General features: G+C 47.4%; 1 protein-coding gene across 1 annotated transcript in view; it reads right to left on the minus strand.

Moving 5' to 3' along the window:
* Nucleotides 1-23,504, minus strand: part of oscp1b (organic solute carrier partner 1b) — a 91,485-nt gene that overhangs the window by 5,987 nt on the left and 61,994 nt on the right. The window contains exons 7-8 of the mRNA XM_068011039.1: nucleotides 21,368-21,412; nucleotides 20,861-20,930 (exon numbers count right to left, since the gene is read on the minus strand). Of these exons, the coding sequence (XP_067867140.1) occupies nucleotides 20,861-20,930; nucleotides 21,368-21,412 (115 nt within the window). The remainder of the gene's footprint in view (nucleotides 1-20,860; nucleotides 20,931-21,367; nucleotides 21,413-23,504) is intronic.

Raw genomic sequence — 23,504 nt, forward strand, 5'->3', positions numbered from 1 at the left:
GTATCTAACTGTCGTGCCAATGTTAAACGGCAAAATTGCAGACAGTAATTTGGACTAATTTGGGCTTCTCTCAGCACAGACAGATCATCTGGTACTCGTTGGTATCAGGATTCTAAACATTTCGAACACATTCAGAAAATTGGCAAGAAAGAGAGAAAAAAAAGAACAAACTTTTTAGTGCCTTTTATGACCTTAGGGCATCCCAAAGTGTTTTACAGCCAACTAATTTCTTTTGAAGTGCAGTTAATGTTTGTTAGAAATTAGAAATATGCTCAAAATAAACACATATTTAGTAGCCAGCCTGAAACAGATAAGGGAATAGGTTACTGCTATAAGTTACATTTCTCTAGAAATAAAGCTAATGGAATAATTATTCTTAGGTAATGAAAGCTGTAGCCAGCCCAAAAAGGGGCCTACGGTCAGATGAAGCCTCTCGAATAGTGGGAGAGCAACTGGTAGATGTTTACAACAAATAACCATACTATAAAGCTGTGTTAGGCTCTTCATTTAAACTTGTTAATTATGATGCAAAAGTTATTTAGTGTATCGAAGTAGAATAAAAGTTACTTTAGTCAACAACACTATGGTTCAACAGCAATGCCAACCTTGAAGTTCTGCTGTTCTCTCTAAAGGGATTTCGGTTTGTCTCTTTTACCTTGTTACCTTAATTATTGTACATTTCCCTTCTCGTGTTTGCCCTTTGGCTCTGCCCTACCAACTCTTTTGTCAATTAATGGCTCTCGTCTTCAGCCCTATCACAGACCTTCTCTTTTGTTGTTTTTCCATCCACCCCCATTTGACTTACTTAAAACCTATTACATTTCTAACTTTTCCCAGATCTGATGGAGGGTCATCAACTTGAAACATTAAGGGGAATTCTATGCTGGCGGTGGGGGTCTCAGCCTCGGGGAAGACCGACGCTGATCCCTGTGCCACCTCTTTGCCGGAAGGCCCGCCAAATTTAGTGCCAATCAGGCACTTAAGTGAATGGTGGCAGGCCTACTATAGTATTTGAGACCCCGTCATCAGAAGACTCACCTGGAGAACTGTGGGTCAATCAGAGGCTGGCAACTGCAGTACCACCGCAGAAGGGTGGCTGCTGCTGGAGATGACCATCCTGGAGGCTTGAGGTTCTTCACTGGACCCAGGCCTCAGGTAGGTCAGGGCAGGAGGGGTTCTCACAGGGGGTGAGGGTTGTGGGGGAGAGGGATCAGCAGCCCCTCAGTGTGCCCCATTTCGCGATGCCAGGTCTTTCATTCAGGCACTCAGTGCCTTCTTGTGCTGTGCTTTCCGTGCGGCGACAGGACCATCTGTCGCATGGGTAATTGCAGCTGCAGTGGGAAAGGTCCTTAACTGGGGGTTAATTACCCAGTTAAGGGCCTTAATTTGCGATGGGGCGGAAGGCCATTCACAGGCCTTCCCACCCTGGACTATATTTCGGCAGAGGCGTGATGATGGCGGAAGCCACCCCCACCCAACAACCCCTTCCCCCTGCAACGCCCCCCCCCACCCCTCCCCCAGCCAATCCACCTCCACCACCATCCCACCCGACTTTATGCTCTTCCTGCCTCCAAACCTGCTGTGGTTGGGCAGGGGTGGGGGGGGGGGGGGGTTTAAAATTCCCCCCATTAACTGTGTCTCTCTCCACAGATGCTGGCAGATCTGCTGTATTGCCAGCATTTTCTGTTTTTACTATGGTTCGATAAGAACATATGAACACAAGAAATAGGAGCAGGGGTAGACCATATGGCCCGTTGAGCCTGTCTGCCATTCAATATGATCATGGATGATTTTTGGCTTCAACTCCATTATCCCGCCTGCTCCACATATCCCTTGATTCTCTGAGAGACCAAAAATTCTCAGCCTTAAGTATATTCGACAATGGAGGCTCCACAACCCTGTCAAGCCCCTTCAGAATCTTGTATGTCTCAATGAGATTACTTCTCATTCTTCTAAACTCCAAAGAGTGTAGACCCAATTTACTCAGCCTCTGATCATAGGAAAACCTTCTCTTCCCAGGGATCAATCTAGTGAACCTTTACTGTGCCACCTCAAATGCAAGTATATACTTCCTTAAATATGGAGACCAAAACTGCACACAGTACTCCAGCTGTGGTCTCACCAAAACTCTGTACAATTGTACCAGGACCTCTTTATTCTTGTACTCTAATCCCTTTGCAGTGAAGGCCAGCATGCCATTTGCTTTCCTAATTGCTTGCTGTACCTGCATGCTAACCTTATGTGTTCCTTTTATAAGAACATCCCAAGTCCCTCTGAACATCAACACTTACAAGTTTCAATCCTTTAAAAAAAATTCTGCTTTTCTATTCTTACGACCAAAGCGAATAACCTCACACTTCCATATAATACTCCATCTGCCACCTTATTGCCCACTCACTTAACCTGTTTATATCTTTTTGCTGCCTCTTTGTGTCCTTCCCACAGCTTGTTTCCCACCTAGTTTCCTATTGTCAGCAACTTGAAACATTACTCCTGTCTCTTCGTCTCAGTCATTAATATAGATTGTAAATAGTTGAGATCCTGCACTTATCCTTGTGACATTCTACTAGTTACATTCCTGCAACTTGAAAATGCCCTGTTTATCCCTACTCTTGCTTCCTATCCTGTAACCAATCCTCTATCCATGCTAATATATTACCCCCAACTCCATGAGCCCTTATCTTGCATATTAACCTTTTGTGTGGCACCTTATCAAAGGCCTTTTGGAAATCCATGTACACTACATCTAACCAGGATAAAAAGGAACCAAAGACTGACAGACAAAACTGTAACAGAAAAATCGGGTTATTTTTAAGAAAGAGATGCTTCAGGTCCAGGCTAGATATATTCCAACAAGGGCGAAAGGTAGGGGAACTAAAAACAGGGCTCCTTGGATGATGAGGGAGATAGAGACTATGATGAAACAAAAAAAGAGGTTGCATGATGCATGCCAGCTGAATTCTTCAAGTGAGAACAATGCCAAATACAGTAAGTTGAGAGGAGAGGTGAAGACTGGCAAAGAGAAAATATGAGAATAGAAGGGCAGTCAACATAAAAGGGAACCCAAAAATCTTCTGCTGGGATGTAAATAGTAAGCGGGTAGTAAGAGGTAGAGTGGGGCCTATTTGGGACAAAGAGGGTAATATATGCTTAGAGGCACAGCACAAGCTAGAATACTTAATAAATACTTTGTATCGGTGTTTACTAAGGAAGGGGAATCTGACAAAAAAAAATTGGTAAAAGCAGAGAGTGTGGAGGTAATGGACAGAGTAAAAATTGAGGGAGAAGGCACTGGAAAGGCTGACAATGCTTAGGGTAGATAAGTCATCTGGTCTGGAAGGCTTGCATCCCAGGTTGCTAAAGGAAGTGGGGGTGGAGTTAGCGGAAGGGCTTGCTATAATCTTCCAATCTTCACTGGATATGGGGGAGGTGCCAGAGGATTGGAAAGTGGCAAATGTGACACTCTTATTCAAGAAAGGGTGTAAGGACAGTCCTAGCAACACAGGCAAGTGGATAAAGTTTTAGAAACAATACTCAGGGGGAAAGAAATAGGCTCTTAGAGAGGTTTGAGTTAATTAGGGAAAGTCAGCATGGATTTGTAAAAGGCAGATTATGCTTGACTAATCTAAATGAATTTGTTGAAGAAGTAATATAGAAGGTTGATGAAGGGAATGCAGTGGATGTTATCTATATGGATTTTAAGAAAACATTTGATAAAGTACAATCGAACATATATACAAGCATATGACGAATTAGGAGCAACAGTAGGTCACTCAGCCCCTCGAGTCTGCTCTGCCATTCAACAAGTTCATGGCTGATCTGATTGTAAACTCAACTCCACATTCCACCTACCCCCAAAAACTTTTCATCCCCTTGTTATCAAGAATCTATCCACCTCTGCCTTAAAAATATTCAAAGACTCTGCTTCCACTTTTGAGGAAGAGAGTTCCAAAGACTTATGACCCTCTGAGAGAAAAGATTTCTCCTTGTCTCTGTCTTAAATGGGCAACCCCTTATTTTTAAACAGTGACCCCTAGTTCTAGATTCTACCACAAGGGGAAACATCCTTTCCACATCCACCCTGTCAAGACACCTCAGGATCTCATATGTTTCAATCAAGTTGCCTCTTACTCTTCTCAACTCCAGCGGATTCAAGCTGAGCCTGTCCAAACTTTCCTTAGAAGACAACCTGCCCATTCCAGGGATTAGTCTAGTAAACCTTCTCTGAACTGTTTCCAAAGCATTTACATCCTTACTTAAATAGGGAAACCAATACCATACACACCAATGCCTTATATAACTGAAGCATAACCTCCCTACTTTTGTATTCAATTCCCCCTGCAATAAACAATAACATTCTATTAGCTTTCCTAATTACGTGCTGTAGCTGCAAACTAACCTTTTGCAATTCATGCACTAGGATCTGCAGATCCCTCTGCATCTCAGAGCTCTGCAATCTCTCACCATTTAGATAATATGCTTCTTTTATTAATTCTTCCTACGAAAATGGACAAATTCACATTTTTCCATGTTATGCTCCATTTACCAGGACTTTGCCCACTTAACCTATCTCTATCCCTTTGTATCTTCCTTCTGTCCTCTTCACAACTTATTTTCCTACCTAACATTGTGTCATCAGCAAATTTAGCAACCACACCTCCGGTCCCTTCATCCAAGTCATTTATAGAAGGCTGCGTTTGCTGACAATGCAATCACTAGGTGGCGTAGTACTAGCACATGTGCAAATGCAGCCTCTTCCACTGAAACATCACTGTCTGCGACATCTCAGGCAGCTTCCAGTAATAAAGATGGCGCTGCTCAATTTATCACGAATTCAACCCAAAAATCCCCTCAATGGTTGCCTTCACTGCCTCCATCCCACCCTCAATGGTCCCCTGCTCCCTCCTGCCATTGCGCTTCTCTTTGCCGCTCCCTCCTGCGCCTGTCTTCTCATTGCTCGCTCCCTGCTGCCTTCCCTTAGCCACTCGCTCCAGCCTCGCTGCTCTCCCCGCCTCCGGCCGCTCGCTCGCCGCTCTTCGCTCCCCCACCCCCAACCTGTTCTGCAGCCGTTCGATCCCCGCTTGCCCCACCCCCCCACAACTCCAGCTGCTCGCTCAAGGCTATGCCACTTCCCTCCTCTCAGCCACTCACTCCCATGTTCGATCACGCCATGCTGCCTGAAGAAACAAGGCAGTCCGCAAGGGGTGACAGGGCGACGGACAGAGTGGCCAAGAGGAGGAAAGCAGCCTGGAGCAAGTGGCCAGAGGTGGGGAAGCGTAGAGTGAGTGGCCAGTGAGCGGGCAACGATCAACCCGGTTGGGGTGGGGAGCAGTGGTGAGGTCTGGAGCAAGCGGCTGAGGGGGGGGGGGGGGGGGGGAGCAGCGGCCAAGGGGGGAAGCAGCTGGTGGGGCGGGAGCGAGTAGCTCAGGGGGAGGGAAGTGGGCAGGGTTAGCAAGTGGCTGTGGGAAGGCAGCAGGCGGTCAAGCAGGTTGAAGCAGGGATGCTAGGAGGGAGCAGGGTATAGGTGAATGGAGACGGCTATTGAGGGGTGAGGATATCATTATGTGGTGATATCATGCGCGCATCCAACCTGGCAAGCTGGCAAATGTTCGCACGCAGCGATGACGTTGCAATCGTTCTGCGCATGCTCTGAATTATCAACAGTCACTTTGTTTATATAAACTGTAAAAGGTTGAGGCCCCAGTACTGATCCCTGTGGCACACCACTCGTTACATCTTGCCAAACAGAAAATATCCCATTTATGCCTACTCTCTGCTTCCTGTTAGCTAACCAATCTTCTATCCATGTCAAAATGTTATCCCTACACCATGAGCTTTTATTTTCCGCAATAACCTTTCATCTGACAGCTTATCAAATGCCTTCTGGAAATCTGAGTACAGTACATCCACTGGTTCCCCTTTATCCAAAGCACAAGTTACTTCTTCAAAGAACTCCAATAAATTGGTTAAACATGATTTCCCTTTCACAAAACCATGTTGACTCTGCCTGATTACCTTGAATTTTTCTAAGTGCCCTGCTATAACATCTTTAATAATAACTTCTAACATTTTCCCTATGACAGATGTTAAGCTAGCTGTTCTGTCGTTTCCTGCTTTCTGTCTCCCTTTTTGAATAAAGGAGTTACATTGGCTATTTTCCAATCTAATGGAACCTTCCCCAAATCTAGGAATTTTGGAAAATTAAAACCAATGCATCAACTATCTCACTAACCACTTCTTTTAAGTCCCTAGGATGAAGTCCATCAGGACCCGGGAACTTGTCAGCCCGTAGCTCCAACAATTTGCTCAGTACTCCTTCCCTGGTGATTGTAATTTTCTTGAGTTCCTCCCTCCCTTCCACTTCGTGATTTACAGCTATTTCTGGGATGTTACTTGTATTCTCTATAGTGAAGACCAATGCAAAATACCTGTTCAATTCATCTGCCATCTCTTTATTTTCCATTATTAATTCCCCAGACCCACTTTCTACAGGACCAACGTTCACTTTGTTAATTCTTTTTTAAGTATCTATAGAAACTCTATCTGTTTTTATATTTCTAGCTAGATTTCACTCGTACTCTAACTTTTCCGTCCTTATTAATCTTTGTTATTTTTTGCTGTTGTTTATATTCTGTCCAATCTTCTCACCTGCCACCCATCTTTGCGCAATTATATGCTTTTTCTTTAATTTTGATACTATCTTTAACTTTAACGGATGGTGGGTCCTCCGCTTAGAATTTTTCTTTCTCGTTGGAATGTATCTATTCTGTGTATTCTGAAGTATCCCCTTAAATGTTTGCTACTGCATTTCCATTGACCTATCCCTTAACCTACTTTGCCAGTTCAATTTAGCTCGCTCTTCTTTCATGCCCTCATAATTGCCCTAATTTAAGTTTCGAATACTAGTCTTAGACCCACTCTTCTCTCCCTCAAACTGAATGTAAAATTCAATCATATTATGATTGCTGCCTTCACTAAGAGGTCATTAATTAATCCTATCTCATTGCACAATACCAGGTGTAGTATAGCCTGCTCTCTGGTTGGCTCCAGAATGTGCTGTTCTATGAAACTATCCCTAAAACACTCCATGAATTCCTCATCCAGGCTAGCTTTGCCCATCTGATTTTTCCAGTCTAGATGTAGATTAAAATCTCCCATGATTATCACCGTACCTTTCTGACAAGCTCCCATTATTTCTTCCTTTATATCCTGTCCTACCATGTGGTTAGAGGGCCTAACACCATTCCCACAAGTTTAGGAAAGATGTGAGGGTCCTGAGAGGGTGCAAAGGAGATTAACTAGATGGCTCCAGGGATGGGAGATTTTAGTAATAAAGTTAGGGTGGAAAATCTGGGGTTGTTCTCTCCGGAACAAAGGTGATCGAGGGGAAATTTGATAGAGGTGTACAAGACAAATTTAGATAAGTTAGACAAGGAAAATCTGTTCCCATCAACAAATAGTACTAGGACTAGGGGACACAGATTGAAAGTTTTGGGCAAAAGATGCAGGTGGTAATGATCTGGAACTCGCTGCCACGAGGGTGTGGAAGCGGAGATGATCAATGGCTTCAAAAGGAAGTTGGATGGCCACCTGAGAGAAATAGACTTTCAGGGCTATGGGAATCGAGCCGGGGAGTGTGACTGACTGCATAGCTCTGTGGAGAGCCAGCTCAGACCTGATGGGCCGAATAGCTTCCTTTTTGTGCTGCAAATGACTATGACCAGAATTTTACAGCCCCCCAACGAGCGGGCTGGTGGTGGTGGGGGAGGGTGTTCCTGATCCAAGCTGATTAAGACCCTTAAGTGGCCTATTAACTGCCACCTGAGGGCCTCCTCCTGCCCGGGAGGACAACAAAGGCCCCAAGAACACCGCTCCAAGCACAGGTAAAACCTGGCGGCCTTTCTGCGGGCTGGGGGAGGGGGAGCCCTCCTGATCGGGCACCCTGTGTCTACGGAGGGATGCCCTCGAAGCTCCAACTGCCCCACCCCACAACACTACCACCCCTCCCACCAACTGACCTTGCTGGGGCCTGGCCAATTTTTTGGGGCCTCGCCGGGGACACTTACCTTCGTTCCTGGGCTGTCCTTCACCTTGCTTGCGATGGCTGGGTGTAGTTCCAGGCGGAATTTTCTGCCTCAAGGAGGTGGAAGTCATGTTCAAGGCCAATTAAGGGCCTGGGGAGTGAAAATCCCGGCGTGGCTCCCCAGGCCCAGCAGAGGCGGCCTTGCCCCTGACTTTTCGGCCGGTGGGCAGGGCCAACCGCCCAAAATAAAATTACAGCCTATGACTCTAGTCATTTTTAGCAATGCTACACATACTAATATTCTGATGGGTATTTTAGTGCAAATTCTTAAGGGTGAAAATGGAAAATGTTGTCCTTTAGCTTGGGAAGCTAAGAAAATAAAAAAGGGTTGTTAAAAGTACTTCAGCAGCTGAAACACTGGCTCTTGTGGAGGCAGTGGATATGGGATTAGTTTGGTCAAGTATTTTAAGTGAGATTCTGTACAAGAGGCATATTGAAGATAGTATACCCATTGAATGTTATGGAGATAATCATTCCTTGTGGGATAATGTGCACTCTACAAAATGTGAGTGCGAAAAGCTTTGATGGACCTTGCTGACTTGAAACATATGCTGGAGAGAAAGGAAATCTCTAAAATTAAATGAGCAGATAAAATCATCAACTAGAACAAAAACAGTACAGCACAAGAACAGGCCATTCGGCCCTCCAAGCCTGCGCCGATCTTGATGCCTGCCTAAACTAAAACCTTCTGTACTTCCGGGGACCGTATCCCTCTATTCCGATCCTATTCATGTATTTGTCAAGATGCCTCTTAAACGTCGCTATCGTACCTGCTTTCACCACCTCCCCCGGCAGCAAGTTCCAGGCACTCACCACCCTCTGTGTAAAGAACTTGCCTCGCACATCCCCTCTAAACTTTGCCCCTCGCACCTTAAACCTATGTCCCCTAGTAACTGACTCTTCCACCCTGGGAAAAAGCTTCTGACTATCCACTCTGTCCATGCCACTCATAACTTTGTAAACCTCTATCATGTTGCCCCTCTACCGCCGTCGTTCCAGTGAAAACAATCCCAGTTTATCCAACTTCTCCTCATAGCTAATGCCCTCCAGACCAGGCAACATCCTGGTAAACCTCTTCTGTACCCTCTTCAAAGCCTTCACGTCCTTCTGGTAGTGTGGCGACCAGAATTGCACGCAATATTCTAAGTGTGGCCTAACTAAAGTTCTGTACAGCTGCAACATGACTTGCCAATTTTTATACTCTATGTCCCGACCGATAAAGACATGCATGCCGTATGCCTTCTTGACTACCTCTTATCCACCTGCATTGCCACTTTCAGTGACCTGTGGACCCGTGTGCTCAGATCTCTCTGCCTGTCAATACTCCTAAGGGTTCTGCCGTTTACTGTATACTTCCCACCTGTATTAGATCTTCCAAAATGCATTAACTCACATTTGTCCGGATTAAACTCCATCTGCCATTTCTCCACCCAAGTCTCCAACCGATCTATATCCTGCTGTATCCTCTGACAATCCTCATCACTATCCGCAACTCCACCAACCTTAGTGTCGTCCGCAAACTTACTAATCAGACCAGCTACATTTTCCTCCAAATCATTTATATATAATACAAACAGCAAAGGTCCCAGCACTGATCCCTACGGAACACCACTAGTCACAGCCCTCCATTCAGAAAAGCACCCTTCCACTGCTACCCTCTGTCTTCTATGACCGAGCCAGTTCTGTATCCATCTTGCCAGCTCACCTCTGATCCCGTGTGACTAAACTGTCTGATTATTTACAAAGAGAAACGCAGGAAGAAATTGATAGGGGTCAGAGATGAGGGATGTCTTGCAATGTACGGAATGTGGTGATTTTTAAATTTGTTTTGAAGTTTTGGTTGTACGTATTAACTCTAAGTTTTAGATAGAGAGAGAGAAGAGAATCTGTTAATTGTATTTTAATTGTGTTCAATTAGATGTAAGTGGTGGGGATTAACTGGGGATTTACTTCAGTCCCTAAAAATAGACAGATTAAAACTGTGATTGTTGGGTTAGGAGGTGTATGCTTGTAATGTGTAACTGTAAAGAAATATAAAAATGTGCAAAGTTTGGCTCCGATTCTATCCTTCACTAACTGGCTTTCTGGAATAGAACACATAGCCCTGAACATTACAAGAAGAGTAATACAAACATGCAAGCTTCCATGCCTCTCCCATTTACATACTGTCATGCAGGCCCCTACCTGCATAGAATGAGACTCATATTATTTCGCCACATGAACATTAAAAACTTAATAATGTTGCTGGGAAGAAAAGAGGGCCTATCACAAGGAATTACCAGGCCCCTCGCCAGAAAGATCTTTTTTGCATGCTAGCAGTGTTAGAACAAAGGAACCAGTCCCTGCTTCCCCAATACACAGAAGACCCAGTCAGATCAGTTTAGTTACATGACTAACTGGTTGTTTGAATCTGAACTTGCTACAGAGTGTTTGAAACTCAGATAGCTGCTTGCTCGTGGAGTGAAAAGATCTCTCCTCTGTCTGCTCCCATCTCTTTCTCACGGAACTGAAGACCCATCGAAGACACATGAACCCCAAGAGAGAAAAGTCTCCTACAGTGAACAAGGTTTAAGAAGAATACTGGGCTCCAATGAAAGGCAAGACTACTTACAAAAGGACTACAGTGAGCTCAAAGCACAGTAAACAAGAAACTCTTCTGACATTGCTCCAAACCTCTCTATTTTTCTTCTGCTGTTTTCTGTGTATCGCATGTGCATGCTAGCATGGGTGCATCGTATATCCATAGGTGTTAACTGTATTAGAGTTTAAGTTTTAGTAAATTTCACTTTTCTTCTTTAAACCTAAGAAAGCCTGGTGTACTCATTTCTTTGCCTTTTAATTGGTAAGTGGTGAAGGGGGAGCTCACCAAGGGGGAGCTCAAAACACCTTGTGTTTAAAAAACATAAACTCTTACAGTAAGACCAGATTAAGGCTAAAAGGGACCCCTCGACACCTTTCTCACCTGGTCATAACCATACCAACATACGAATTAAGAGCAGAAGTAGGCCATTCGGCCCCTCAAGCCTCGAAATCCACGCTCCCAGCTACCCCGGATAACCTTAGATTCTTGTTAGGCAAGGGAATCAATCAACTTCCGCTTTAAAATATTCAATGACCCTGCCTCAGAAGGTGGCGGAGGCGGAGTTCCAAAGTCGTACAACCCTCAGAGAAAATAATTCTCCTCATCTCTGTCCTAAAAGGGTGACCCCTAATTTTAAAACAGTGCCCCCTAGTTCTGGACTCACCCACAAGAGGAAACATCCTTTCCACATCCACTTTGTCAAGACCGTACAGGATCTTATATACTTCAATCAAGTCTCCCCTCACTCTTCTAAACTCCAGTGAAAACAAGCCCAGTCTGTCCAACCTTTCCTTATAGGACAACCCGCTCATTCCGGGTATCAATCTAGTAAATCTCCTCTGAACTGCCTTCAACGCATTTACATCGTTCCTTAAATAAGGAAGCCAAAACTACACACAGTATTCGAGATGCGGTCTCACCAATGCCCTGTATAACTGAAGCATAACATCCTGACTTTTATTTTCAATTCCTCTCGTAATAAAGAACAGCATTTCATTTGCCTTCTTTATTACTTGCTGTACCTGCATACTAACATTTTGTAACTCATGCACGAGAACACCCAGATCGCTTTGCACCTTGGAATTCTCCCTTGCCACCTTATTTAACATTGTAACGCTATTAATTACCAACCCAGTTATCTCAAATCACCCAGGGCTTCACGAAATGGATGATCCCAGCACCACCAGCAGTTTAAAAACTCAAGTGGTGATAGAGAGAGACCAATAAGTGCAAAGATCTCTCCATTTGGGATTACAAGTGTATTGAGTAAGATACACTTTCTTGATAAATGGATACGAAAGTCTGGGAAGAATACTTTCCATCAAGGTCCTCTCTTTCATGAATTGAAAGAAACCTAGACTGACAGCTCAATTCAGTACAGAAGGTGTGCTGCATTTTTGGAGGTTCTGTCTTTAAGATGAGACGTTAAATTGAAATCTGCATTGATTGATTTATTTTTGCTCAGGGCACCACATAACACAAGGTTCGGGGTTCAAATTATATTCACACAAGATGCACTATCCTGCTTCAATTATTTTATCCAAGTTTGAATGGAAAATTACCTCATCTGCGTTCTCATAGGGTACACAGTAGCATCTCTAAATCCACTGGCCCCACACTTCCAGGGTAAGTCACACGCCGAAAGGAAGCATGGGTTGCAGACAGATCTGCAATTCTCTAATCTTAGCTCCCTCTGACAATGGCTCCCTAGTGGGAGCATGCAATTAGTGAATTTACCCTTTAGTGTCCCTACTCTGTCTGTTTCTCTCCTTTTCAGTGCTTTTTCCTTGTATGCCCATATTAATTTCCCCCATTTCTGTATCTCTCACGCCATTGTTCTTACTCTCTCCCAATCTGTTTCTCCCTGTCTGTACTACTTCTCCCCCTTTATCTCACTTTCTCTGCCAAGTGCCCTTTTCTGTCTTTCTCAGTCTTTGTTATTTTTCCACTTCTATTTCTACTCTGTGTCTGTTGTGCTTGCCCCTTTCCGTTCCTCTCCCCGGATCCATTACTTACTATTTCTCTCTCCATGCCTCATTAAATTTCTAATTTCTACATTTATTACTCTCTCCTACTTCCCCTATTTCTATTACTCCCACCTTCCTGTTATTCTTTTCCAGTAGTCTTGTCACTCTCTCCTTTTTTTGTTTATTTTCCCCCTTCTTCCTGTTAGTAATTCCCCATCTGTTGTTCTCTCCCTATGTTACTTTCCCTCTTTCTCTTATCACCAAATCACACCGTGGTCTGTCTTCTACTCCTCTGGTACCTGATCCCCCTTTAAGCATCACACTTTGCTCTACCTCTCTCGCCTCTCAGTTAAAATCCTCGTTCTCTACTGCACAACCAAAATACAAATGTTCTCATTGAGAAAACATAAAATCAGTCATCCTCATCTCTTATCTGTTACTCTCTCCAGGTGTCTATGTCACTCTTCTTTCTCAGAGTTTCTCTGTTAATCCCTTCCTGTGTCTGTTACTTCGCTCGTCTATTTAGTTTATCCTCTCGCTGTGCTGCTGTTATTTCCCTTTTTTCTCTGTTCCCTCATCACTGTTCTTAATTTCTCTTTTTCTGTTTCCGATTATTTTTGTGTTGTTACTCTCCCCCTTTTCTCTGTTATTCTATTACTCTCCCTCTTTCTGTCAGAGTTTCTGTGGACGGTTAATGCAGTCATGATTGACCCACTGAAATCACTGGCAGGAAAGTAGTACAGCATATTGGAAATCCAGCATACTGTGCCTCAGAGTGGGAGGATGTGGGCTCCCACAAATTCTCCAAGAAGTGAAAATTTCTGATTTCAACAACTAATACGACTGTCTCCGGCCCACCCACCTGGCGCTGCTGTCTATAGCCCACCCACCTGGCGCTGCTGGCTCCGGCCCACCCACCTGGCGCTGCTGTCTCCGGCCCACCCACCTGGCGCTGCTGTCTCCGGCCCACCCACCTGGCGCTGCTGTCTCCGGCCCACCCACCTGGCGCTGCTGTCTATAGCCCACCCACCTGGCACTGCTGTCTATAGCCCACCCACCTGGCGCTGCTGTCTCCAGCCCACCCACCTGGCGCTGCTGTCTCCAGCCCACCCACCTGGCGCTGCTGTCTCCAGCCCACCCACCTGGCGCTGCTGTCTCCAGCCCACCCACCTGGCACTGCTGTCTCCAGCCCACCCACCTGGCGCTGCTGTCTATAGCCCTAATGAAAGGTTGAACAGAAAACACAAATAACGATTAGTTCTTCCAGGGTACTCCAGTGCACCTTTGGCATCTTAGGTGCAGGTAACCTTTAAAAAATACAGCAGTGGGTTCAAATAAAGTTGAGAATAAAAGAAAAAAAAATGTGAATCCTGGAAATGCACCGTAGGGCAATCAGCATCAGAAAGAATACAAGTCAACATTCCAAAGGAGACCGGATGAAGCTGCTCACCTGAGCCCATCTCCCCTGTATTCATTGACCTACACTGACACTCAGTTTTTTTTTACAAAGTAATTCATGACAACGCTACGTCATCGCCGACGTCATCAGGATGCGCCGCGGTGCGCACATGCACAGACGGTCTCCTCATCTCTGCGCATGCGCTGCGGTCTGACCTGCCAGGACCGTTTTGCGCATGCGCAGATGACGTCATCGTGTTATTTCGTCTTCCTCGGGTACGCGCCAGTTTGGCCTCTGCACATGCGTCAAAGCTTCGGCGCGACTTTTTGAAAGTGGAAGGAGGAGAGGTTTCGTCGGGCATTTTCTCGCATTTTATCTGAATTATTTATTCGTTTTGGAGACTTGCTTCATTTTTACTAGACACAGGAGATTGTTCCAAGGTAAGTTGCTCTGCCTTTGTAAGTTGCTCTGAAAACATTTCCATTGTCTGGGCCACCGCATGTTCTCCAGTCCCTGTTGTGAGTTGCTCTGAAAACATTTCCATTGTCTGGGCCACCGCATGTTCTCCAGTCCCTGTTGTGAGTTGCTCTGAAAACATTTCCATTGACTGGGCCACCGCATGTTCTCCAGCCCCTGTTGTGAGTTGCTCTGAAAACATTTCCATTGTCTGGGCCACCGCATGTTCTCCAGACCCTGTTGTAACTTGCTCTGAAAACATTTCCATTGTCTGGGCCACCGCATGTTCTCCAGCCCCTGTTGTGAGTTGCTCTGAAAACATTTCCATTGTCTGGGCTACCGCATGTAGCAGGATGAAGGCACAGTGACTGTGATTTCTGGAGCCAAACAGTACACACTGCAGATACATGATGGCCAGGCTACCTGCAGCTGCATCTTCTCCATTCAGACTTTGTTGCCCTGCAAACATACTGTTGTTGTGCAGAGGCATCTGGGTCTGCCTTTGGACAGGCTCGCCCCCAATTGTCGCTGGCGTGCATCTCAGACACCAATGACGACAGGCATGGCTGCTGCCATTGTGATTACAGAGGAACAGACAAGGCCCCTTAGCCACAATGAAAAATACCGCTTGCTTTCAGATCAATTGTACCAGCTACAACAGGCCGTTCTGCAGAGTGGAACGGCAGCATTTATGAGGAGACTGGACTGGCTGCGGCAACAGACTCTCCGCTGGCAGCAAGGACTGGCTGATGAGATGGAGCCATTTACTATGCCCAACAATTGCCCGGAAGCACCTTCGGATGGAGGTGGCCGCGCGCTGGACATCAGTCACGTGTCACAAACCCTGGATCCTGAGCGTCTCACCCCCTGGTCTAATGATCTGATGGACCATACATATGCCTGCCTGTTCAAATCTCCACTTCCCCTACCTGCGGTACCCTCTCCTTGCTGCTCAGTTACACAGTCACCTGCTCCTACACCCATCAGAGCAGTGCACATGGGCACACAGTTACCTGCTCCTACACCCATCAGAGCAGTGCACATGGGCACACAGTTACCTGCTCCTACACCCATCAGGGCAGTGCATATGGGCACACAGTTACCTGCTCCTACACCCATCAGGGCAGTGCACATGGGCACACAGTTACCTGCTCCTACACCCATCAGGGCAGTGCACATGGGCACACAGTTACCTGCTCCTACACCCATCAGGGCAGTGCACATGGGCACACAGTTACCTGCTCCTACACCCATCAGAGCAGTGCACATGGGCACACAGTTACCTGCTCCTACACCCATCAGAGCAGTGCACATGGGCACACAGTTACCTGCTCCTACACCCATCAGGGCAGTGCACATGGGCACACAGTTACCTGCTCCTACACCCATCAGAGCAGTGCTCATGGACACACAGCCATCTGTTTCCCCATCCGACGTTGAAACAACCATGCAGAGCCTTGTGAGACTCCGCAATTGCCAGTTGCTGCCTGTCAAGCAGAGAGGGCGTCCAAAGGTGTCAAGCACTTGGGGAACATTCAGCAAGAAGAGACTGAGCACGAAAAGAAACAAGCATGCAGTGTCCAGTGGTAGCAGAAATGTGAATGCTCTTGCTGTGAACACAACTGGTGATAGTAGTAGGCAGGATTAAATGGGAATGGATGGAAAGACGCACGAGTAACATAACCACTAGCAGGGAACTGCTGGGCTAAATGGCCTGCTTTATGTTCATAGCCCAAAAGAAATGTGCTTCTTTTCCAGCACCCTCACATCATTCATGTTTTCCCTGAGAGCAGCATTGAACCATCATGAGATAGGGGCAGTAACATCATCCTGCCTCCTACAGCTGAGGTGGGTACTAAGTGATTCATTGGCGGTGTTATCAGTACATGCCTTTACCGCAGAACACAAAGCATGCTCAACAGTAATTCCATTGGAGGGAGGGAAGCTCTGACACTGATGTTCTTTCCTTATTTTCTTTCATGTAAAACGTGCCCTTGAGAAAACAATCCTTGACACTTAAGGACGGCATTCAAGCAAAGGAGGCAGTGCGGGAGAGGACGCAAGGATGTGCTGATTCCTGCATCTGAGGTGGGTAATAAGTGCTTCATTGGCGACGTTATCAATTGGTGCCTTCACTGCAGAACTTAAAAAGGTGTGCACAACAGTAATTTCAGTGGATGGAGGGAGGCAAGCTCTGACTCTGATTTGCTTTATTTCTTTTCATGTAAAACATGCCGTCGAGAAAACAATCCTCGAGACTTAAGGTCAGCATTCAAGCAACGGAAGGCAACTGATCATGCTGCGGAGCTCGTCACGATGTGGAAAGGGAACATTGCATTTTATGGATGAATTGGGAATGCACATTGGGATGCGCTTAGGGAACATTCACCAAGAATAGACTGAGCTCAGACTCTTGTGACTTTGCATCTTCACATGGACAATACAGTAGTGGAATAGAGAGCCAAGCGTTTATTCACCACAAGGCTCTCCAGGAACAATCTCTTTAGCTGTGCATTAGCAGAGACTTGGCCTGTCTGTCTAACGGGAATGCTGGACACAACACTAATGTATCCATGCACAGCAGTTCCTCGGATACTTAATGAACTTAATAAAACTTTTCAATAATTAAACCCAGAATTGTTGAGGTTTTGTTTTGCATTCTATTTCCCCGACTTTGCAATTGGCACTTCAGATATTCAACTGTGGTGGAGGGGGTGAAGGTAGAGGGAGGGGTGGAGGTAGGGGGGTAGAGGGGAGGGGTGGGTGAAGAGGGGGAGGGGTGGGGAGAGCAGGGAGGGCTGGGGAGAGCAGGGAGGGCTGGGGAGAGCAGGGAGGGGTGGGGAGAGCAGGGAGGGTGGGGGAGCAGGGAGGGGGTGGGGAGAGCGAGGGAGGGGTGGGGAGAGCAGGGAGGGAGAGGGAGCATGCAAAATGCAGGGACAAACAGTTGCAATGCCTGAAGTACTGTGGAGAAGTAGAGGAAAGCAACTGGGTAGGGAGAAAGCAACTGGATTGGGCATCCGCAGCTGGAGGGAATGGCTGAATGGAGAGGGCCGGAAGCGAGAGGCCGTAGAGAGCCGTGGGGAGCGAGCGTGCGAAGACCTTGGTGTCACCGGGTCCAGGGACTGGCCAGTAAGTCTTTTGCTGTTGTGTTTATGGCGCATGCACAGAAAAAGGCACTCCTCTTCCGTTCCGCTGCTCCCCCCCCCCCAACTCTCTCCCGTCCACCTCTCCCCCCAGCTCTCCCCCTCCCCCTTCCATACCCTCCTCTTCTCCCCCCCTCCCCTCTTTCTTCCCCTCCTTCTCCCCCCCTCCCTCTTTCTCCCTCCTTCTCCCCCCCTCCCTCTTTCCCTCCCCCCCCCTCTCCCCTCCCCCTCTTTCTCTCCCCCCCTCCCCCTCTCCCTCTCCCTCTTTCTCCCCCCCTCCCCCTCCCTCTTTCTCCCCCTCCCCCTCTCCTCTCCCTCCTCCCTCTCCCTCTCCCTCTTTCTCCCCCCCTCCCTCTCCCTCTTTCTCCCCCCCTCTCCCTCTCCTCTCCCCCTCTCCCTCTCCCTCTCCCCCTCTCCCTCTCTTCTCCCCCCCCTCCCTCTCCCTCTCCCTCACCCTCTCTCCCCCCCTCTCCCTCTCTCTCCCCCCCCTCTCCCTCTCCCTCTTTCTCCCCCTCCTCTCCCTCTCCCTCTCTCTCCCCCTCCTCTCCTCTCCCTCTCTCTCCCCCTCCTCTCCCTCTCCCTCTCTCTCCCCTCCCTCCTCTCCTCTCCCTCTCTCTCCCCCTCTCCCTCTCCTCTTTCTCCCCTCCTCTCCTCTCCCTCTTTCTCCCCCTCCTCTCCCTCTCCCTCTTTCTCCCCCTCCTCTCCCTCTCCCTCTTTCTCCCCCTCCTCTCCCTCTCCCTCTTTCTCCCCCTCCTCTCCCTCTCCCTCTTTCTCCCCTCCTCTCCCTCTCCTCTTTCTCCCCCTCCTCTCCCTCTCCCTCTTTCTCCCCCTCCTCTCCCTCTCCCTCTTTCTCCCCCTCTCCCTCTTTCTCCCCCCCTCTCCCTCTTTCTCCCCCCCCCCCTCCCTCTCCCTCTTTCTCCCCCCCCTCTCTCCCTCTCCCTCTTTCTCCCCCCCCTCTCCCTCTCCTCTTTCTCCCCCCCTCTCCCTCTCCCTCTTTCTCCCCCCCCCTCTCCCTCTCCCTCTTTCTCCCCCCCTCTCCCTCTCCCTCTTTCTCCCCCCCCTCTCCCTCTTTCTCCCCCCCTCTCCCTCTTTCTCCCCCCCTCTCCCTCTTTCTCCCCCCCTCTCCCTCTCCCTCTTTCTCCCCCCCCCTCTCCCTCTCTCCCCCCCTCCCTCTCCCTCTTTCTCCCCATCCTCTCCCTCTCTCCCCCCCTCCCTCTCCTCTTTCTCCCCCCCCTCCCTCTCCCTCTTTCTCCCCCCCTCCTCTCCCTCTTTCTCCCCCCTCCCTCTCCCTCTTTTCTCCCCCCCTCCCTCTCCCTCTTATCTCCCCCCTCCCTCTCCCTCTTTCTCCCCCCCTCCCTCTCCCTCTTTCTCCCCCCCCTCCCTCTCCCTCTTTCTCCCCCCCCCTCCCTCTCCCTCTTTCTCCCCCCCTCCCTCTCTCTCCCCCCCTCCCTCTCTCTCCCCCCCTCCCTCTCTCTCCCCCCTCCCTCTCTCTCCCCCCCCTCCCTCTCTCTCCCCCCCCTCCCCTCTCTCTCCCCCCCTCCCTCTCTCTCCCCCCCCTCCCTCTCTCCCCCCCTCTCCTCTTTCTCCCCCCCCTCTCCCTCTTTCTCTTTTTTCCCCCCGCCCCCCGGCACCGCTACCGCTGGTCTCCCCGCGCTGCTATCCCCGGCCCCCGCGCTGATCTCCCCGGCCCCCCGCGCTGATCTCCCCGGTCCCGCTCCACTCTCTCACTCCGGCCATTGTATTCTGCACGTATTTGTTAGGTTTCATCTCTGTGATTCTTGAGCAGCGCCATCTTTAGTCCTGGCAGCTGCTGCAGTCGCAAGCTGTGACGTTTTCGTGGCACATGCTGTATTTGCGCATGTGCCAAACAGCGCCACTACCGATCGCGTTGTCAACAATTGCGGTCTTTTTTTTATTCATTCATTCATGGATATGGGCGTCGTGGGCTAGACCAGCATTTATTGCCCATCCCTAATTGCCCTCGAGAAGGTGGTGGTGAGCTGCCTTCTTGAACCGCTGCAGTCTTATGTGGCGTACGGACACCCACAGTGATGTTCAGAATCACAGAATAATACAGTGCAGAAGAGGCCCTTCAGCCCAACGAGTCTGCATCGATGCATTAAAACACCTCACCTGTCTACCTAATCCCATTTGCCAGCACTTGCTGTTAGGGAGTTCCAGGATTTTGACCCAGTGACAATGAAGGAACGGCGATATAGTACCAAGTCAGGATGGTGTGAGGTTTGGAAGGGAACTGAAGGGAAGGTGCTGGTGTTCCCACCATTTGCTGCCCTTGTCCTTCTAGGTGTTAGAGGTCACGGGTTTGCAAGGTGGTGTCTAAGGAGCCTTGGTGCGTTGCTGCAGTGCATCTTGAAGATGGTACACACTGCTGCCACTGTGCGTCGGCGGTGGAGGGAGTGAATGTTTGTGAATGGAGTGCAGTCAAGCGGCTGCTTTGTCCCGGATGGTGTCGAGCTTTTTGAGTGTTGTTGGAGCTGCACCCATCCAGGCAAGTGGAGAGTATTCCATCATACTACCTGACTGTGCCTTGTCGATAGGTGATAGGCTTTGGGGAGTCAGGAGGTGAGTTACTCGCCACAGGATTCATAGCCTCTGACCTGCTCTTGTAACTCAGTTATGCAACATCTTGATTTTAAAATTCTCATCCTTGATTTCAAATTGCACCATGTCCATGCTCCTCCCTATTGCTGTAATCTCCTCCAGGCCTACAACACTTCAAGCAATTCTGGCCTTTTGAGCATCCCCAATTTTAATTGCTCCACCATTGCTGGCGGTGTCTTCAGCTGCTTAGGCCCTAGTCATGGAAATCTCTTTGTCTCTCTACTTCTCTTCCCTTCTCCCTAAAACGCACTTCTTGACCAAGCTTTTGGTCATCTGCCCTAATATGTCCTCATGTGGCTAGGTGTCAAAATTTTGTCTGATAACTCACCTGTGAAGCAGCTTGAGATTGTTTACTACGTTAAGGTGCTATATAAGTACAAGTCATTGTTGTTGTTGCTGTTTAACTGATCTTTACCTTTAAATTGCAAAAGGCCATCCTGTGCATTTTACATAAAATATACAGAACATAAAAATATAAATAGTTTGTGTGTGGGAGATAAATGAAAAGAAAATGAAAATAGCCAATAAAATCAAGAGGAATCTCGAAACAGTGCCGACCACTGCGCCCTGGAACAGCACTGAACACCATGCACTGGAAACAGCACTGACCTTTGTGCGTGCTGCCGAGCTCTTCAACATCCCTGCCATGTGTGTTTCCACAGGCCGCGAAACGCTGTACCTGTAACCGTTCATACAATGTACGAATGTTAGTAAAAGGGCACACAGCACATCATCAATAATAAAAACAGTCTGGTGTCTATTGTTCAAATCTTCAGAAGCAAAGCTTTCTAGTGAGTGGGTACCACTCGCAGTTCCCTGGAACAATGATCACACAAGTACCATCCCCCCTCATCCACTGACTAAAGTGCAGGTAGGGCCATTGCTCATTCTGCCTTTGTTTTCTTGAATATGTAGGAATCAGTAGCAGATAATATGAAATAATAGGTGTGTTAGTGGCACAAAATAGGTCCTATTATTAGTTGCACTAATAACAACAGTTGTGGGAGCCTATTAATTTCATTCCATTTATTCCCTTAATGCACACATGACATTTCAGAAATGACATTTCTGTATGTGTTAGCTTGAAGAATTACATAATTTATTATGAATACTTACCAAGCCATGAACTGATTCATGCTGGTAAACAGAACAGTGGTGACACTAGAACCTCGTGCATGGCATTTCTCTCACCGTCGCTGCTCTCAGAATCTACATTAAAAGGCATCAGTGGCTTTGTTAACAAGCTATGATGTATATTTTCCCCTTCTCTCTTCTAAAGGTGCTGATTCATGCCTAGGGACATGGTACGACTCTTCCACAAAATGCCTACATCATGCAGACACGTGTTAAGGGCTACTCCACACATGCAGGTCTGGGCAGCAGCAAAGATCAGCAGGTCATGAGGAGCATCAAAGCAGTCTCACCCAACGCACACTTTCCAGGAAAGGGGTTAATGTATTGCTATCAGCAGTGAGAATCCTGGCTGATTTCTCCCTTCTCTGGTCGTGCTCAGCTGTAACATTCAAGCTTAGATCAACTGATTCAGCATACATAGAGATTGAGTCTGGTCTGGTCGGTATGGCTAATTCTACACTGCACAATATCCCTACTACCTGAACCCCACACTGTGGCAATTACCTGAGGAACTGTATGGTATTTAGGCAAGAGGTGCAATGTAGGTGGCTGTCATGCCCACAACGATGACAGACAAATTAGTAGTGGTTCCTGAAGAACTGGCACCAGAGCATGGAAGGCAGTGAGAGCAATAGTATAAGGTTGAAGCAATTAGCTGAAATAAGTCATTGAAGTTCCCTGGAGTGAATAATGACCAATGCAGCTCAGTGACAGTGCTTTCAAATGATTTGTTCAGTTGCTGCTTAGGTTTATACCTTAGAGGACCGATCTGATCTTTAACGACCTACATCATGTACAACTTAAACAATACATCCTTGGTCAAACATGAAAAAAAAGAGCTGAATTCAAGAGGTGAGGTGAGAGTGACCGCCCTGGACACCAACGTAGCATTTGACCGAGTATAGCATCAAGGAGCCTTAACATATTTAGAGTCAATGGGAATAAGGGGAAAAGCTCTCCACTGGCTGTATTCATACTTAACACAAAGGAAGATGGTTACAGTTGTTGGAGGCCAATCATTTCAGTCCCAGGACATTGTTGCAGGACTTCCTCAAGATAGTGTCCTAGGCCAACCATCTTCAGCGTTTCATCAATGATCTTCCCTCCAACATAGGTCAGACGTGGGAATGACTGCAGTGTTCAGTACCATTCGCAACTCCTCAGATAGCGAAGCAGTCCGTGTCCGCACGCAGCAAGATCTGGGCAACAATCTGGGGTTGATAAGTGGCAGTAGCATTCATGCCACACAAGTATCAGTCAATGACCATCTTCACAAATGATAGTCTAACACCCACCTTGACATTCAATGGCATTACCATGCTGAATCCCCCATCATCAACAGCCTGGGGGTTACCATTGACCAGAACTTAACTGGACCAGCCATATAAATACTATGGCTACATGATCCAGGTCAGAGGCTATGAATTCTGCAGAGAGTGTCTCACCTCCTGACTTCTCAAAGCCTGTCCACCATCAAAAGGCACAACTCAGGAATGTGATGCAATACTTTCCATTTGCCTAGATGCGTGCAGCTCTAACAACACTCAAGAAGCTCACGGAATTCAGGACATAGCAGCCCATTCAACATCCTAAACATTCACTCCCTCCACTATTGATGCACAGTGGCAGTACAGCACCCATCTACAAGATGCACTAGCAGCAAATTGCCAAGGCTCTTTTGACAGCACCTTCCAAACTCTCAATCTCTACCATCGAGAGGAACAAGGGCTGCCTACACATGAGACCACCACTTGCAAGTTCCCCTCCAAGTCACACACCATACTGACTTGGAACTAGATCACGGCTCCTTCATTTTCATTTGGTCAAAATCCTGGAACTACCCTCCCTAACAGCTTTGTGGGCGTACCTACACTATATAGACTGCAGTGATTCAAGGCGGCGGCTCACAACCACCTTCTCAAGGCCAATTAGGGATGGGCAATAAATGCTGGCCTTATCAGCAATGCTCACATCACATGAACAAATAAAAAATATATATTTTTGGTTCTCTCTTACTGCTCCCTGTAACTTTCAACTTACTTGAGTTTCAACTCATTGTAACTGTCCTCAACTGAATTTTGAGAGACTCCCAGTCCTCACAACAGTTCAGTTCCTCCTA

This window comes from Heterodontus francisci, chromosome 31 (genome assembly GCF_036365525.1).
Source record: "Heterodontus francisci isolate sHetFra1 chromosome 31, sHetFra1.hap1, whole genome shotgun sequence".
NCBI classification, from domain to species: domain Eukaryota; kingdom Metazoa; phylum Chordata; class Chondrichthyes; order Heterodontiformes; family Heterodontidae; genus Heterodontus; species Heterodontus francisci.